General features: G+C 38.8%; 1 protein-coding gene across 8 annotated transcripts in view; it reads right to left on the bottom strand.

The window, feature by feature from the left end:
* Positions 1-16400, bottom strand: part of CRYBG3 (crystallin beta-gamma domain containing 3) — a 96877-nt gene that overhangs the window by 53352 nt on the left and 27125 nt on the right. For all 8 annotated transcript variants that reach the window (XR_015554407.1, XM_087439477.1, XM_087439478.1 and 5 more), the window contains 4 exons: positions 14243-14652; positions 1999-8320; positions 615-659; positions 271-386 (listed from right to left, as the gene is read on the bottom strand). Coding sequence is in view for 7 of the 8 variants with exons in the window: in XM_087439477.1 (XP_087295603.1) it covers positions 271-386; positions 615-659; positions 1999-8320; positions 14243-14652 (6893 nt within the window). In the remaining variant the exon portion in view is untranslated. The remainder of the gene's footprint in view (positions 1-270; positions 387-614; positions 660-1998; positions 8321-14242; positions 14653-16400) is intronic.

The raw sequence follows: 16400 nt of genomic DNA, 5'->3' as shown, positions 1-16400 counted from the left end.
TCCTGCTAATATTGCAGTTACAGAATGGTACTGAGGGCATGTACTGTATACATTAGGTGTTGCTACTTACTGCTGACTTTAAGCACTGAAACAGCCTATATTTTCTGCCACAGTAAATAAAGAAAACAATTAAGTTATATGTTTCAAAATATTCTATCAAAAACTAGAGGAAAGGGAATGTGACTTTAATAAAAAATACAAAAAGGATTTAGCAAGAAAATAAACTTAATTTTGGAAAAAAATGTTATAAAATTTTAAGAGATCTCTTACCAGCCCCTTACAACTTTTATCAGTACCCCATTTGGAAAGGACCACGATGTAGCATCGGGAATATTACAGTAGATCTCTCGTTTATATCTGCTTCCCTGGAGATCATAGACAACCATCTGCAACACACAGTAAGTAGGCACAATAACTAATTTTAAGAATGCATTTAAAATTCCAAAATGTCCTAGAATATAGAAAATAAAATATCTTAAATATATAGATGCTAAATCCTTGAGTAAAATATTCCTCTTCTAAGTCAGTTAGAGTTTTACTTTAAACCCCCCAAACCTAAAAGTGACCTTACTTTCCATATTTTATGTCAGTCTACCTAAGAAAGTTATGCTTACCTTCCCAGGTCTTGGGTTACACCTCAGAGTTTGTTTGTCAACATTCTGAAATAATAAAAGTGGAAGAAGTAAGCCTTAAGAAACATCAACTGAAAGATACATAGTTTACTTTCTTAGCAGTCACAAATCCAATTTATCACATATTTACTTGAGGGACCATTATGTGCAAGGTACACCTGTAGGAACTACAGAGACACAAAGGTAAATACAAAGGAAAACAATGCGTTGTCTCTGCCCTCGGGAAGCTTGTAGCTTAGAAGGACAGAAGATGCCACTCACGCGACTCTTCTAAGTGAGGACTAAGTCAACCCCCAGGTGAAATATGAGGAAAATGCCAGGTTATGGAAGTCAAGGGAGATGGCCCCAGCATGGAGGTGAGGTGACGGCACAGAGAGGGCCACAAGAGGCTTCTCTGAGGAAGCGGCACTGAAAAGATTTTGAAAAGCAGGATTTCAATAAGTGAAGATATGTGGCAGGTTGAGGTGGGGGTAGTAGAAAAAAAAATTCCAGGAAGAGAACATCTTGAGAAGAAGTATGGTGGTAGGAAACAGCATGTGTCACCAGACCGCGAGGAGAAAATGTTGGACAAACAGAATTGGGGGCCCTGTACTACACAGCGAAGAGGTCCCACTTGATTTGGTAGGCAACGGGGACCATTAAAGAAAGATTTCTTCCAATCCCATCCTTTCTTTTAAAACAGCTTTGCCTTGCAAGCTATTGGTTGGTATTTAAGTACTACTATTTGCTACTAAGGCTATTACAGGTAAAGATACAGGCCTTGGGAATCTTACAGAAAGTTCCATGATCTTGGGAATGCCAGAAAAGAAAGTCCCCATTCATTGAATATTCTACATTAGAAGTCAAAGAAAAATGTAACTAAATTTCAAGACGTTTTCCAGCTATAATGTTTTCAGCTCTTTATCTTTGAATTAGGCTGTTCATTGCCCAGCTTTGTATGAACAACATGAACAACTACAGTGAGAGGTTGTTGTCAAACAAACATTCAAAATATTTTTAAGTATTTAAAACATTTTTAAATATTAGAAAATATTTTCGTGAGACCAATAAGCTCAAAGGAAAGTGACAATTTTCCCACATACAGTACCTGGAGAAATTCAGAATGTTGCCACTTAATTCAGTTTTAAAACTAAATATTAGCAAAAAACTGGGAAATAACTTGCCTTTTAAATTATGACAAAGCAATTTTGTTTTCTCAATGTCCAGCTAAAATACATGAGACATGATACACTTCAACCAAAGAACAATGTGATTATTTTTTCAAACAATCTTTACACAACTCAAACCACTGACTTTCCTAATAAACTTTTAGATCATTTCACGACCCAAAGCATTACTTCACTAGTTAATAATCAAAATCACTCACCTCGGTGAACGGGCTTAATCTGCCTGAGTTGTCCTGAGCGTGGAAGTATTTTGACGCTGGTTCCTGAAAAATCCCACCAAATCTGGCTCCTTGTTCCAAGGAATGGGTTTTGGAAGTCTGCAAATACTGATGATAAGCACTCTTTAAAGAAGAATGTAATTTAGAAGTAAGGTCAGATTTTTGTAGAAATGAGGCCTTTTCTGGCCACAGACCAATTTGCAGATTAGAGGTAGTAGGTTCATTTGACATTAAATATGCATTCTTAGCAAGTCCAGTCCTTTCCTGGTCATCATCAGGGTAAAATGTGATGGAAGGATCTGGCAGCTTGAAGGTAACAGCTTCCCTCCTTCTGCCTCTCAGACTTCCTTTATACAATGGTTCCTCCTCCTCCTCCTCCTCCTCCTCCTCCTCTTCCTCCTCCTTCTCCTCTTCCCCCGCTACCTCCTGTCTGTTGTCTTCATCAAAATTCATCTTTAGACGCTCTGATACTGACTGGAGAAGTGATAAAACAGAAGAGGGCTGATTTGCACTCTCTCTTGATTTTGTGGAGCCATGATGACCAGGTGAGATCTCACTGGATAGAACGTCCTCCTGAGAGCTGTCATCCTCATAAATGGGAGACAAAGCTAAGGGATAAATTTTGTACCTTTTGGCCTCCACTGATAAGAACATTTCTGAAGTATCACTACCAAATGTCTCATCTAATTTAATATCCTTTTCAAAATGATGGACGAGGTCAGTTCTGCTCTCAGACCTTTCACATGCAAGAACAGGCATGCTGTCAGCGGACATATCGGAAAACAAGAGCGAGTGTGTCCTTCTGACTTCTGTAGTAGCATGCTTGTCCTCATCTTGGAGGGGTTCCTCATATAAGATAGTAAAGGAAGAATTTTCTTGTTCATCCTGAGAAAAGAAGGTTAAGTTCAAGTCTTCTCTTTCCTCGCTATAATGTAGACCTCTGGTTTTGTTATCTACTGCAGTAACAGATGTTCTTTTGTCGAGTCTTCCTATGGTCTCTTCAGGTTGAAAATCTGGCATTGCTAAGGCTGGGTAGCCTTCATAATCCTTACTTAGCGTAGGTGATTCATATCCTGTGAAATATGAGGCAAGTCTGCTGCCATGCACCATCAAGCCTTCCTTTATTCCAGTGGGGTCTTTCTCTGCTTCTCCAACACCCCCTTCAGCATACACGTGGGGTGCTTTTTCATCTTCAAATATGGGAGGCATGGCCTCTGCTTCTGTAATGGGCAATTCCAGACCTGTTTCATATGTTTCCTCAATGTTTACCACTGCGGATAATTCTTTGTGTTTCCTGATAGTCCCATCAGAGTCTTCTAGGGACGTTCTTTCCATTTCTATCATAGAGGGCATGAGCACAATTGTTCCAGTTGTCTCTTTAGCATCTGTCTTGCATGCTTTTTCCATTTCTAAGGAGGCAGGTCCTGCCTTCTTGTGTGCTTCTTTAACTTCTAACACAAAAGGTACCATTTCAGTTTTCCTAATCACCCCTCCAGCACCCTTTTGGTAAGTGCTTTCCACTTCCAACATAGATTTTTCAGTCTTTCCGGTGGTCACCTCAGCATCTTTTTGGTAGACATTTCCCACTTTTAACATAATGGGCATCATCTCAGTTTTGTCCATATCTTCTTTGGCGTCCTTCAGGTAAATATTTTCCATTTCTAACCCATCAGGTGTCACCTCGGTCTTTGCAATATCCCCTTCGGCATCCTTTGGATAAGAATCTTCCATTCCTAATGTAGCAGGTACCACTTCAGCCTTTTCAGTAATCCCCTCAGCATCTTTTTGGTAGATATTTTCCATTTCTGACCTAACTGATGTCACCCCGGTCTTGCAAACATCCCCTTCAGCATGCTTCTGGTAAATATTTTCCATTTCTAATGTAACAGGTGTCACCTCAGTCTTTGCAATATCCCCTTCAGCATCTTTTGGGTAAATATTTTCCATTTCTAACGTAGCAGGTATCATTTCTGTCGTTCCAGTAATTCCCTCAGCATCTTTTTGGTAGACATTTTGCACCTCTGACATAAAAGGCATCACATCAGTTCTGCCAATATCCCCTTCAGTATTCCTCGCTTTACAAGCTTTTTCCATTCCTAAAATGGTAGGTAATCCCTCAGTTTTTTCAACATTCCTCTCAGCATCCATTTGGTACACCTCACCCATTTTTAAGATGTCAGCTGTTGGCTCAGTTTTCGTGATATTCAATTCAGCATCCTTTTTATGTGCTCTTTCCAATTCTGACATAGGAGGGACTGCCTCACATTTCATAATATTCAATTCAGCATCTTTTTGGTATGTTTTTCCCATTTCTAACATGGAAGGTATAAGCTCGATTTTTCCCACATTTACTTCAGTATCCATCTTGTGTACTTTCCCCACTTCTGACATTGTGAGGGGTGTGCTTTTATTACTGTGTCCTGGCAAGTTTTTTTCAGATACACACACAAGACTGTCAGACAAACTGCTTTTGGATGTCCCAGGTACATGGATGTCGTCATTTGTAAATAGAGACCATCTGAAATTTAATACAAGAGTTTTTGCATCCTTTGTCCCGGTTTTGTGATTATCCACACACTCTATTTCCATTTTCTCTTTAGAGTCCTCTTTGAGGAAGAGATGTGTTTTTACCTTATCATCTAATGCGTCTTCAGCTACTAAAACAGTTTCTGATTCCTGCAAATTTATACCATCAGACTGTCCTGCTCCATTTCTAGAAACTGAGGATTTTTGGTAGAGAACTATTTCTCTTCCTTTAATTGACTCTGTGTCACTAACTAAGTTACTCACAGAGAAAAATCCACCTAATGCTTTATTTTCACTAATTTCACATGTGCTTCGATTTACTGCCTCTTCTGACACCAAGACCTCCCCGACTATATCATGTGGCTTAATACCATCGCTGTTCAGAATTTCTGAAGCATTAGCCTGAAGTTCAGAATTGCAGGTATCCTCAGTATCTTCAAAAGCATCATTCATCAAATTTTCTTGGGCTGAATAAATAATCTCACTGACTAATTCCCTAGCTTGATCTTCTAACAAAAGAGACACATTCATTCTATCAGAATCGAAAAGGAGACTCTTCTCATCAGCTGTAGGTGAAACACGGGCCTTTTCTTCCCCTTGGACCACTGACATGTTTCCCATGACCTGCTCTTCCAAATGCTCTGCCAGCTGGATCCCTGTCAATGTCACTTCTAGTGGGTTTTTCTCAGGGGTGTCTTCTTTCAGGGTACCTGGATTCATTATGCTGTCTATGGCTGTATGCTCCTGGCAGGTATCAACTGTGTGCTTGGATTTCAGTTCTTCCCTGACAGAATTAAAAATCTCACCAATCAACGTGTCAGCCTTTTTAAGTAAATCACTTTTGAGGTCCAAAAGTGGGTCACGTGCTCTCCTCCTTGCTTCTATGTGCGTGGCAGATGCTTCAGAACACTGCTGGCTTGAGCTGTTAACTGACACTGAAGCCCCAGCAACTGCTCCAGGCTCAGCTTCCGTGGGACTGTCCAACTGAGCAGCAGTTGGGAAATCGAGAGACACCTCCCCAGGACGATTCCCAAAATGTTTCTGAAATGGGTTCACTTCTGCCCCTGTTGGGATAGATATTTCAAATTCCAAATAAGATCTGTTAGGGTCCAGCAGGTTAGGTAAGGAGGCACCTTCATGTGTGACATCTGTGGTGACTTTTACAGAACCAAAATTATTAGGGGGTTTAAGTGAACTCACAGCCACACTAAATTCTTCAGAGCGACTAGAGGAAGACGACATGCTATCAATACCACCACTTAGGAAATGAGGGTTCTCTTTCTCTCTGTGAGAGAAAGCTTTCTTCTCTGATCTCAGCTCAGAAGGAACATTATGAAAGCTTGAATCCTCAGAAGCAAAAGCATTTTTTTCCAAACTGGCATCAGAACCCAGAAAAGGTGAATTTACTTTTGTGTTGTCAGTTTCTTGGAATTTTGGGGAAGAATTAGTTAAGCTGAGTTCTTTCATTTCTGAGAAACCAGAAATGTTTTTGGTCTCACAAACATCTGAAGGTTGGCAAATCACACAAGCACTGGCTTCACAATTCTGTGCCATCTGCTCAGTGACTTTTTCATCATCAACAGGAGACAAAATCCCTGATACATTACGTTTGAGAAAAGCAGGAGGATAGCCTAAGGCTTCTACCTCTGTTTCCTGTATACCATGATACTTAGAGGCTGAAGGAGAAATCTCAGTTTGGCAATTCTTTTTAAGGCCAGCATTTGGATATTTCTCTTTAATCTCTTTATGATCTATCAATTGAAAACTTTTGTCCTGTTCAACCTCTAGGGAAGTTAATTCTGATAAAATAGGCTTTGCTGGCACATCTGTAATGTCAAATGGAGAAGAAATCATATCCTGAGAACTGTCTCTGGGCTCTGTTTGGGAAACAGGTATCTTGGAGAGAGCTACAGTTTTTCCTCTTCCAGAATGCGACCCAATGGGAACACTGTACTGACCATCAACTTGTACTTCTGATAAAATTTTAGCAATGTTATCACTTTTGGTTTCCAAGGAAAGAGAATCAGACCTCTCTACGGTGCTCTCACTTACTTTGGTGTTTGAAAGCATTAACTCTGCTTTATTGGGGTCTTGAGATGAAATGGAACTGTGGTCCTTAGAGATGCATTCAGACTCAGATCTCGAGTCCACTCCAGTTGAGTGGGTGTCATTGGCTTTAAGATCTATTGGAACCTGGCATTTTTCACTATCAGGAAGAACTTCTTTGGATTCAAGAATTGCAGATGCACGCTCAAGGTAAAGGCAAGCAAGAGGACTCTTCCTATCTGCAGCCTCACCTTGTTTTGCCACATTTTCTTCTTGACACTTACTAGACTGATTGGAAATATCAACGTTGACATCCTCAGTTTCAAGGAGCAAGGAAGAACCCTCATTCTTCAAAACAGGTATATCCAACTTTCTCAGCATGCCAACTCCAGAAACAAAGGTAGGAGATGATGCATTGAAATTTGATTTTTCAGAGTCATGGGTAAGAGATGTTCTGGCATGAGGTGATACTTTGGCTTGTTGAAGACTCTCAGGGTCAAGGAGAGATTCTGAAATGTGATTTCTATTCAGTTCAAAATTCAGTTCAGGTGCTATTTTATTGTCTAAGCATGCTGCAACTGCTGATTCACTAGTGTGTTTTACAGAGACAGGGTCCTTTTGATTTATTCTAAGAGTGTGAGGCATTTTGCCATGTGGCCTAAAATCAAGCTTTTTGGCTTCTGTTACCAACAACTGGTCAGTCTTTTTGAGTAATGACTCAACTCGACCTTCTGGAGCTTTTACCCGACTTGAAGTTGTGGGTTCACCAACTGAAGCACTTTCTGTTTCTTGTCTGATTTCTGTACAAGTGAAATTTTTCTGTGAGTCTTGGGCAGACAATCTATTTCCTTCATCGACAAGTTCTGTGTCCATTGCAGCCTGTCTCTGAAGAGCAGCCTTGCTGGTGTGATGGGCAGCCTGCTCTGCTGAATTATCTATGGTCTGCTTGTCAGAACACCTACTCTCTGGCAACTGCAGATCTTCATGCCTAAATGATTTATTTGAACTTGGCAAATGTGTACTTTCCCCTTTGGTAGTGTCACTTCCATCAGCTTTACTACAAGAGAAGTCAGAAATAGCAGGGCTTTCAGGCTCAACACGCTCTTCTCTGTACACCAATGTCCCACCACTCACCACAGAGCTATTTTCTTCTATTGTAGTTTCTGTTGTAATTTTCCTCTGAAAATCTGGACTGCAAGGAACTTTGTTACTGTTACTTCCTGTAAACAGTGCTGAACACACCAAATTTCTGTCAGTCTGAGAAACCAGTACACAACTTAAATGGTGCTGTGAGTCAGATTCTCCAACAGCAGAGCTGGAGTTAGTCACAGAAGAAGGCGATGACCTACTTCTCTCAGGTCCCCCAGGATCATTTTTATTTAAAACATCCTTGGAAGAAGGAACATTGGCCAGTTCTGGGTTGTTTGTTGGATGGCTTTCTGTGCTGAGATTTATTTTGCTACACTCACAGTCTTCTAACAGGCCTCCAAGAAAATGTCCTTTCATAGCTATGTCTGTGTGAGCTGATGACAACAATGGCACCATCCCAGCCTCAATGTCACTTCCAGGGCCAATATGTGTGCTTGCACTAGAGTCAGAACTTTCATTTTCTCTCTCCAAGGGAGTCACAATTTCTAAGGCAGTCTCTTGCTTCAAATATTTCCTGATTTGTCTGGGGCCTCGATACGTTGAATATGTTACTGAAGGACTTTCTAGTTTACCGTTCACTTGTCTGTAAAAAGAAACAGCATGAGAGTATCACGAAATATAATTAGTAACACTTAATAGTAAGCCCAGAAATTGTGGTGAAGTATATCTTTAAAATACACCTACTCTTAATATGTACTAATTTGGGGAGGAAATCCTAGAATGCTTTAGTTAAATCTATCTTTATTAAAAATAATGATAATAAAGATTTGACCAGCATCATGTGAATGTCAAGGCAGCATGACTATCTGAGCTCTTTGAACTGTTACCTCTTACCTGATTATATACATCTCTCTCACCAGTTAATGGACAGAACATAGGCGGACAAATCGGAGGCTCGGGTTCCAGCTCTAATCTCAAAGGAGCGTGTGTCTGAAAGGTACCGCTCTGCCTTTGTGCCTCAGATCAGTACCACAGCTTCATGGATACATCACTGATTTCTCCGCCATATCAGAGCATTATAGTGAGCTTCTCTTCCTTTACTCTTAGATGTGAATTTGAACAGCAACTTTTAGCACACAGGAAGAGAGGTTTTAAAGGAAAACAGCTAGCAAGATATCTAGCCAGCGGTATGCACTCAGTATATGTTTAACTCAATAAATGACAGAATTTCTTACAAATCCTCTCTTGTGTTAAGTTCTTCAAATATTCAATTAGTGCAGTAGTATTAAACTGCTTGGGTAAACGCAGAAATGAAAAAGGATTTCTAGAAAAAGTTCTCTTCTTTTTCTCCACCCCAGCATGAAGTTCCCGATGCTTTCAGCATCCACCTTCCTCTGAAGAACCCACCTCTGGCAGTTCTCACACCACGCCATGCTGCCTTACGGCCCTTTGCACACACCGTTCCTTCCCCTCTAATTCTAGCCCGGAGAGAAACTCTAATGCCATCCAAGACTGGTTCACAAGTTACCTCCAGTGCAAACCTACCTCAGGACTCCTTCACTGCTAAAAGGGGCAGTTAGCCTCTGATCTGTGGGTGCAGAGGACCCCGAGCACAGCATTTGCCATGTTAAGTTATAAAGGTCTTTGCACTACTTTCCACACAAGCCTTGTGGCTATTTGAAGGAAGGCACTATGTCTTAATCATCTTTGTATTTTGAAGTGCTCCACACAAGATTTGGCAAATGGTATATGTTTAATAACTTTTTGTGAATCAATGAATGCCTAAGTAAAGCAATGATACTAAACGCTGAGTAATTTATTTCAGACTGTCTTAATTCTTATAGATGATATAAAAGTGTCTTATACTCTGAACTCTAGACACATTTTAGTGTCCTGACTATAAAAATGTATGGTAGAGAAATTTGATGTGTTCTAATTTTTTCAGATTAAACATATAATTAAAAAAACATTATAGAATCCATATGAATAACTAAGAAATCCAGTTATCAGTACTCCAATATCTAAAATAATACATTTTTCTTCCCAACTTTAAAGCAATAACATTAAGAATACTAGATTTGTCTAAATGATAAAGCAGAAAGTAAACCTCCTTTGACATGCAAAAATCTGCATTAACTGTGCCCCTTACATGTTTCTTGAATTTTAGCTGAAATTTATTTCAATCTATATAATTGCTGGCCCCTAAAATCCTATCACACAACTATTATAAAAAATCGTATTAGTGACATTCACTTGTTTTTACTGCCCATTATAAAGTAGCTAAAGGAGATGTACACAGAAATGCTTTGCCTTGCAAAAGTGGTTTCAGCTGCTGCCTGTGTTTCAGGCTGGATCAAAGACTGTCATAAACAAACTCAAAAGCAGGATAAGGTAACCTGTCTATGAAAACATGCAAAAGAAAAATACGTATAGGTAAATTAATGTTATTGGTGAAATCCCATACCAAAATACATGAATTATTCAGAAAATACAAGAGCCTTTCAGAGCAACATGTGAAGATCCAGAAGTCTGAATAAATGACAAGAAGTTTTACTGGATGGTTGGTTTTTCTTTCAAAGCTTTAATGTTTTATACTTAAAACCTACTTTCAACAGGCTGCAATGTTTTTTTGCCCAAAAGATCACCAAAATAATTCTGAAGAAATGAATACACAAAGAAATGTACATGATGTCCACAGACATACGAAGAGAGACAGGGACCAGGATTTATTCTTCAAGTATCGTAAACGGAGGTTCTCTTACTTCCAACTCCCTCCTAACGAGACCTCAAGGCATTACATTCTGCGTCAATTCAAAAACGCAACGTTTGATCTAAAAGGATTTCTAATAAAATAAAACACAGAGAAAAGTCCACTAAACTTCAACTTGCTGTAATAATGCCTTTTGGTAGTTTTGGAGTCCTTTGGAGGGGGGAATCATTGTTTTCCATTTTTCAGGCTTTCTGACTACTTTCAACTAACATGATTAAATTGAATTATATTAACTAGTTTAAATTTCTAACTAGATAATCTCCTGTGGCATCCTGGGTGGAAATGTTATATGCTTGTAACTAAAATATGCATTCTTTATTCTAAACAACTATATTATCATGTTTAAAGCACTGAACGTCGAAGTTTCAAGCTTAGCTTCACGTGTTATAATTAGTTCCTTCAGGTACTCATGAGCTACACTCCCACTTTTTTAAAGGTTAGTCACACCAACATAGTCTATTTTCTACATCATTCTTTCACAGGTTGCGACCGATTCTCCATAATTAAATAGAATTAAGAACATAAAACTGTCCTTTAATTGTTAAGTTTTTCCGTGACAAATAAAAGAAAATGGAAATGTCAAAAACATACAACTTTAAAAATAAACTGAAGGTGGAAAATTAAACAGAAAGGTTTATTTTTCACAAGCTGAAGAGCAAAAAGGGAGTATTAATTTCATGTGTTATGTAATTGTACATGGGATCTATAGCTTATCCTATATAACCAAAGATATGTGATCCAAACAATAGTAAAAGTAAAATACTTAGAAATTTCAAATACTTAAGAAAACAGACATACATATTAAAAATTTGAAAACATTTTATGCATTTCAGCCTAAGACATAACTACCCACCATGTGAAGGCGTATTAAGCCTCCAGGTACTACATACAGCTGTAGGCAATTCTGGATAAATCTGATACACCTGATACTACAAAGCTCAACCAAAGTCACATATCATTCTTCAAAGAAAATTCTATAATAGCAGCCTGAAAATAATAGCCTTAGAGCAAAAGTTTCCAACTCACTTTTAGGAAAGTATGATTAAGCTACTTTTTTAGTGTTAAGATTTATTTCCTTTCAAATTACATAGTTAACACTATCTTCTCTCACAATAGGGAAGCCCTTTAACTTTTCTATGTAAAGAAAAGCTGCAAAACCAGCAATTTTTTTTTTAAATCACAATAAAGCTTTGACAGAAGAGTTTCTCATAATGGATATGAATCTGTTGAAAATATAAGAATTATAGAGCTTTTTAAAGAATTTCAACCCAACGATGAAGTAGCTTCCTATATACAGTCATGAGTCACCTAACAATGAGAATACATTCTGAGAAATGCATCGTTAGGTGATTTCGTCATTGTGCAAACATCAACCACATACACGTAAAAACAATTACAAAGCTATTTATTATTTTTAATTAAATGAGGATGAAATCATTTAAAATGCCTTTTGATTAGGATATTTTTTAAACACACTTCAAATTATAGGTAATAACTCGTCTAAATGTTGAAAACTGTATTAATAGTGATCAAAAAATATGTTTGATACTATAGTAATAGACAGCATTATACGTAGCACCTTTCTTTGCTGAGGTGGTTCTGGTGAACTGCCTTAGGAATTATTCTATCGACAAGGAGGGCTTTACTAAAGATAAGTTAAGAGGGACAGTAGCCTCTTCCATGTTCTATTGTCTAGTACTGAAGAAATAAACCTGACCTATTAATCAAAAGCAAAGGAGAAAAAGCCCCGACTTTCCCTTCTACCCAAGTCCCATATAACAGCCTCAGAATCCCCACCATTTTAAATTACTTTGGAACTGAACAGTCACCAGGAGAGGTTGTTAGAAGACTGTGGGCCTCAATCCCAGAGATTCTGATTCAGTGGGTCTGAATCAGATCACAAGCATTTCTAATGACTCCAGGCAATGCTGATGCTGCTCATCCAAGGACCACCCTTTGAATAGCACTGCTTCAGACAATCCTTCATTATGGATGCACCTTAATTTAACCATTTTTCTGCTGCTGGACATTTGTTTCCAATTACATGTTTCTATAAATGTTTCAATAAACACCTTTGTACATCATTAGAAATAACCTACAAACTTTTTCAGGTTCTTGACACATACTGCCCTAAAACGTGCCCTGCACTCCTCGCACTGTATATGATTGTACTCTGACTCACACAGAGTACAATCATTTATTATTAGTTATCAATTTAACAGGAGAAAAGTTATCTCAGCTTAGTTTACATTTCCTTGATTGCTAGTGAGACTAAACCTTTTTTCCACTTATTTGTTAGCAGTTTATATTTCTTTTATTTGAATGATGTATTTATATTGTTTGCTCATTTTTTTTCTCATGGTGAGTTAGTGTCCAAAATGCTTATCAGTTAAAGCATTCTCTGACATTTTCTGTATATAATGTTCTCATCTGCCAATTTAATGCATCATTGTTTACGTTGTTTGACACAAGGGAGTTTGAAAATTAGAAGTAATCCAACCTACTGATCTTTTCTTTCCTGATACTTTCCATCGCAATCATGCTTAGAAAATTATTTCCTACCAAAATAAAAGAATAATTCACGCTTAACTACCTTTAGTTTTGTATGTTTTTTAAACATTTACTACTCCATTTTAATTAATTTTAATATAAAAATGAGATAAGTATCTAGCTTTTATTTTTTCTCCAAATTGTGAACCAATTTCACCAAGTCCTCCTTTCTACAAGAATACGTAATGCCATCACACTTAAGGGTTCAAATCACAAATATATGAAAGTCTATTTGTAGCCTATCTATTCTGTTCCATTTAGAAGTCTAGCAAATATTACATGAGAATGACATTGTTTCAATTAATGTAGCTTTATCGGTACATTTTAACATCTTGTAGGGCAAGCTCCACCACATCACTCTTGATGGGCAAACTCACATCTAACTGGGTATCAGTTTTCACAACTGTAGGATGGGGCTGTGCCTGCCTCACAAACTTGCTATGAAGAATTAACTGAAAATTCACACACGAAGACACTTTGGAACTACCAAGTTAGAACTTTTCATCTATATCTGACTACAGTATTATTGATGACTTCTTCAAATAATAAAAATAATCCTTAGGTAGAGATTAAATTAAAATCAGTAAGATAGATTCTTATTAGTTATAAATGTATACTTTTATGTTACACAAGATGTCTAACGGACTCATCATTGTTATAAACAATTTTTGGGTACAAAATATTCCTTCTAGCTCATCTGAGTAAAAAGAAAAACAAGTTAGTACCTGTTTGTTAATCAAAGAAAGAAAAAAGGGGTGGTAAAATTCTCCTTAAATTTCTGCCAGATTTCAGTTTCTTAGAGTTGTGTAAAAGGTTCATAAGGCTAGTTTTACAAATAGCATCAGTTTCTTTTCTTAACCCCTTTAATTGGATTCCACAAAGAAAAGATATTAATACAAGGTGAATACAAACCTTAGGACCATTTTTGTTCCCAAAATGCAGACAATGAACACACTGTCTGTCCTAATACAGAAAGAATTCAGAAAACACACCCAGGCAAGGAAGTCTTAAATTAGAAATAAATCTTGTACTGTGACAGAGTTAGCACCTAAAAGGTGTTAATATCACTCCATAAAATAGCTCAAAAGGCCCTAGATTACATGCATGGTACACGGAATCCTATATATAATCTTTACCCAGTAGTGGGCACATTACAGAATACTTTTTCCCATCCCCTCAATTAACAGGAATCAAAAGCTAGGTCTAAAAGCTCAATTTTTTGGCTCAAGTAAATTTTAAACTTACTTTAATAAATCCCTGGTTTCCTGTTCACTGTCTTGCGTTGTATCCAAAGAACAGGCATCTGAGAGTTCAGCTGAAGGGGACTCATGTTCTGTTGGGACCACCTGGGCTCCCTTCTGCTCCCTTCTGCCCCCTGCCTCATCCCGGTCACTGGGATTTCGTAAATCTCTCTCAGTTTTGTCATGGTCATCTTTGAAAGAAGACTGCTTGGCTTCTCCAAGAGATGATTTTCCTGAGATATTGAATAAGTTACCAAGAAACTGAAAAAAGCTTTCTTTCGGCTGTCTATCGCTTTCTCCTGTTTTGGCATCTGGAGCAGAACTGGAAAGGTCATTGGGCTTTTTGGAATCTTCCTGCGTTGGAAGAGTGAGTGGCTTCTCAGCATGGTTCCTTTTGTCCTCATTTTGGGGAATCTTTGAAAACAAAATAGAGCATAATAAGTATCATCATTTTTAAAACAACCTATTTTGACTGAGAGTCTATTACATGACACACTGTGCTAGATGCCAGGATACACGTGTAACACTGATGGCTTCTCTTCCCTGGGCTGGTTTACAATCTACTGAAGGGGACGGTCAGCACAACTTTAACAAAGCTACGTAGTTATATCACGAAGGGAGAAGCACAGCCCAGTGGGAACCCAGAATAGGAGTAACTAGTCCAGATTTGGTGGTGGTGGGAGCAGAGGAGTAACTCAGGGGCTGCTTCCTAAAGGAAGTGCCCTCTGAAGGAAGGACCTAAGAAGTGACTATGTGCATGTGCATTTCCCTCCCTCCTCCTGTACCTCCCTTTCCCTCTCTCTGTGTTTAGTGAGATGTCAGCTTCTAAGGAGTTAATATGACTGGAGGTTAGGGTACAAAATGAAAGAGTGAGAGGTAAGTATTGAGAGAGAAGTAAAGGGACAGATCATGGCAAACCTTATGTGCATTTAAATTTAGCCTTTATTATTACAGAGCTAATGGACAGGATCTTCACACGCTCGGAACGGCACATAACACCTTATCATTTCATCATCACGTTAATCCATGAGGCTGCCACACTGTGTAAAACTGCTGCTCAAGAAGATAAGGAAAGACAGCAACATGGTGTGTCAATTCAGAGGAAAAGTCCGCCGTGAACTCTTCACGTTAAAGCACCAAGTCCTGATACGGGCGTTAATGCAAACTGTGGACATCGCCGGGAACTCCTGCGACCTGAAACACTTCCGGGGTGCATTTAGCCTGCTCATAATTAAGTTACTAGTAGGGCAAACGCACAGTCATGTGCACGCTGTGTGAGGAAAGACTGAGCACCCTGGCAGTCCATGTCACACTCTTCCCTAAAGCTTCATTAGCTTCAGGCCAACGTGCCAACTCACCCTGTCCTCCAAACACGCCCCTCACCTACTTGCAAAAGGAATGTGCGCCTGGCAGTATCTGTCAGATGTCACACTCACTAGTCCTTATAAAAGGAAAGCTCAAGTGTGTGCCAGAAAAAGATCAGGTCACTGAAGTAAAACCACCTCAGGGCACTGTAGGTTCACCTGATCAAGTTCTATAAGAAGCTGATCTTCAAGAAGGCAAGAGTGTGGTAATCTTAACGTTATTTATTCACCTCATTCCACATCTGTTTGTTTGTTTTGTGAGGAAAAGTGGCCCTGAGCTAATGTCTGTTGCCAATCCTCCTCTTTTTGCTGAGGAAGATTGGCCCTGGGCTAACATCTATGCTCACCTTCCTCTATATGTGGGACACCTGCGACAGCGCAGCTTGATGAGCGGTGCGTAAGTCTGCTCCCGGGATCCAAATCCCTGAACCCCGGGCCACTGAAGCGGAGCACGTGAACCTAACCACTATGCCGCCAGGCCAGCCTCTCAATCCACGTTTTAATCCAAATTCAGAACAGTTTAAGGAGTGTTCCACTAACCACTAATTAAATTTAGCATATGAAAAGTTGAGAAAATGTTTAGAACCCATTAGCCCAGGAAAATAATTTCGAGCAAACAATATTTTAAGTTTGTTCCCACCTTAGGAGTCAGAGGGTATTTTTGAGTAAACACATAGCATTTTCCTATGTGTTAGGACCTTAATATAACTTGTGAGTCTCTACATTTAGAATGATACCAGCCTTCTAGAATCACTCAAATTCTCACCTTTTCTTGGTTTCAACACCAACCTCATCCTA

The sequence above is a fragment of the Ceratotherium simum genome, chromosome 15, assembly GCF_057802395.1.
Source record: "Ceratotherium simum simum isolate JZ-2026a chromosome 15, ASM5780239v1, whole genome shotgun sequence".
Lineage (NCBI taxonomy): Eukaryota > Metazoa > Chordata > Mammalia > Perissodactyla > Rhinocerotidae > Ceratotherium > Ceratotherium simum.
Note: the sequence above shows the minus strand (reverse complement) of the source record. Positions and strands in the feature narration are given on the sequence as shown.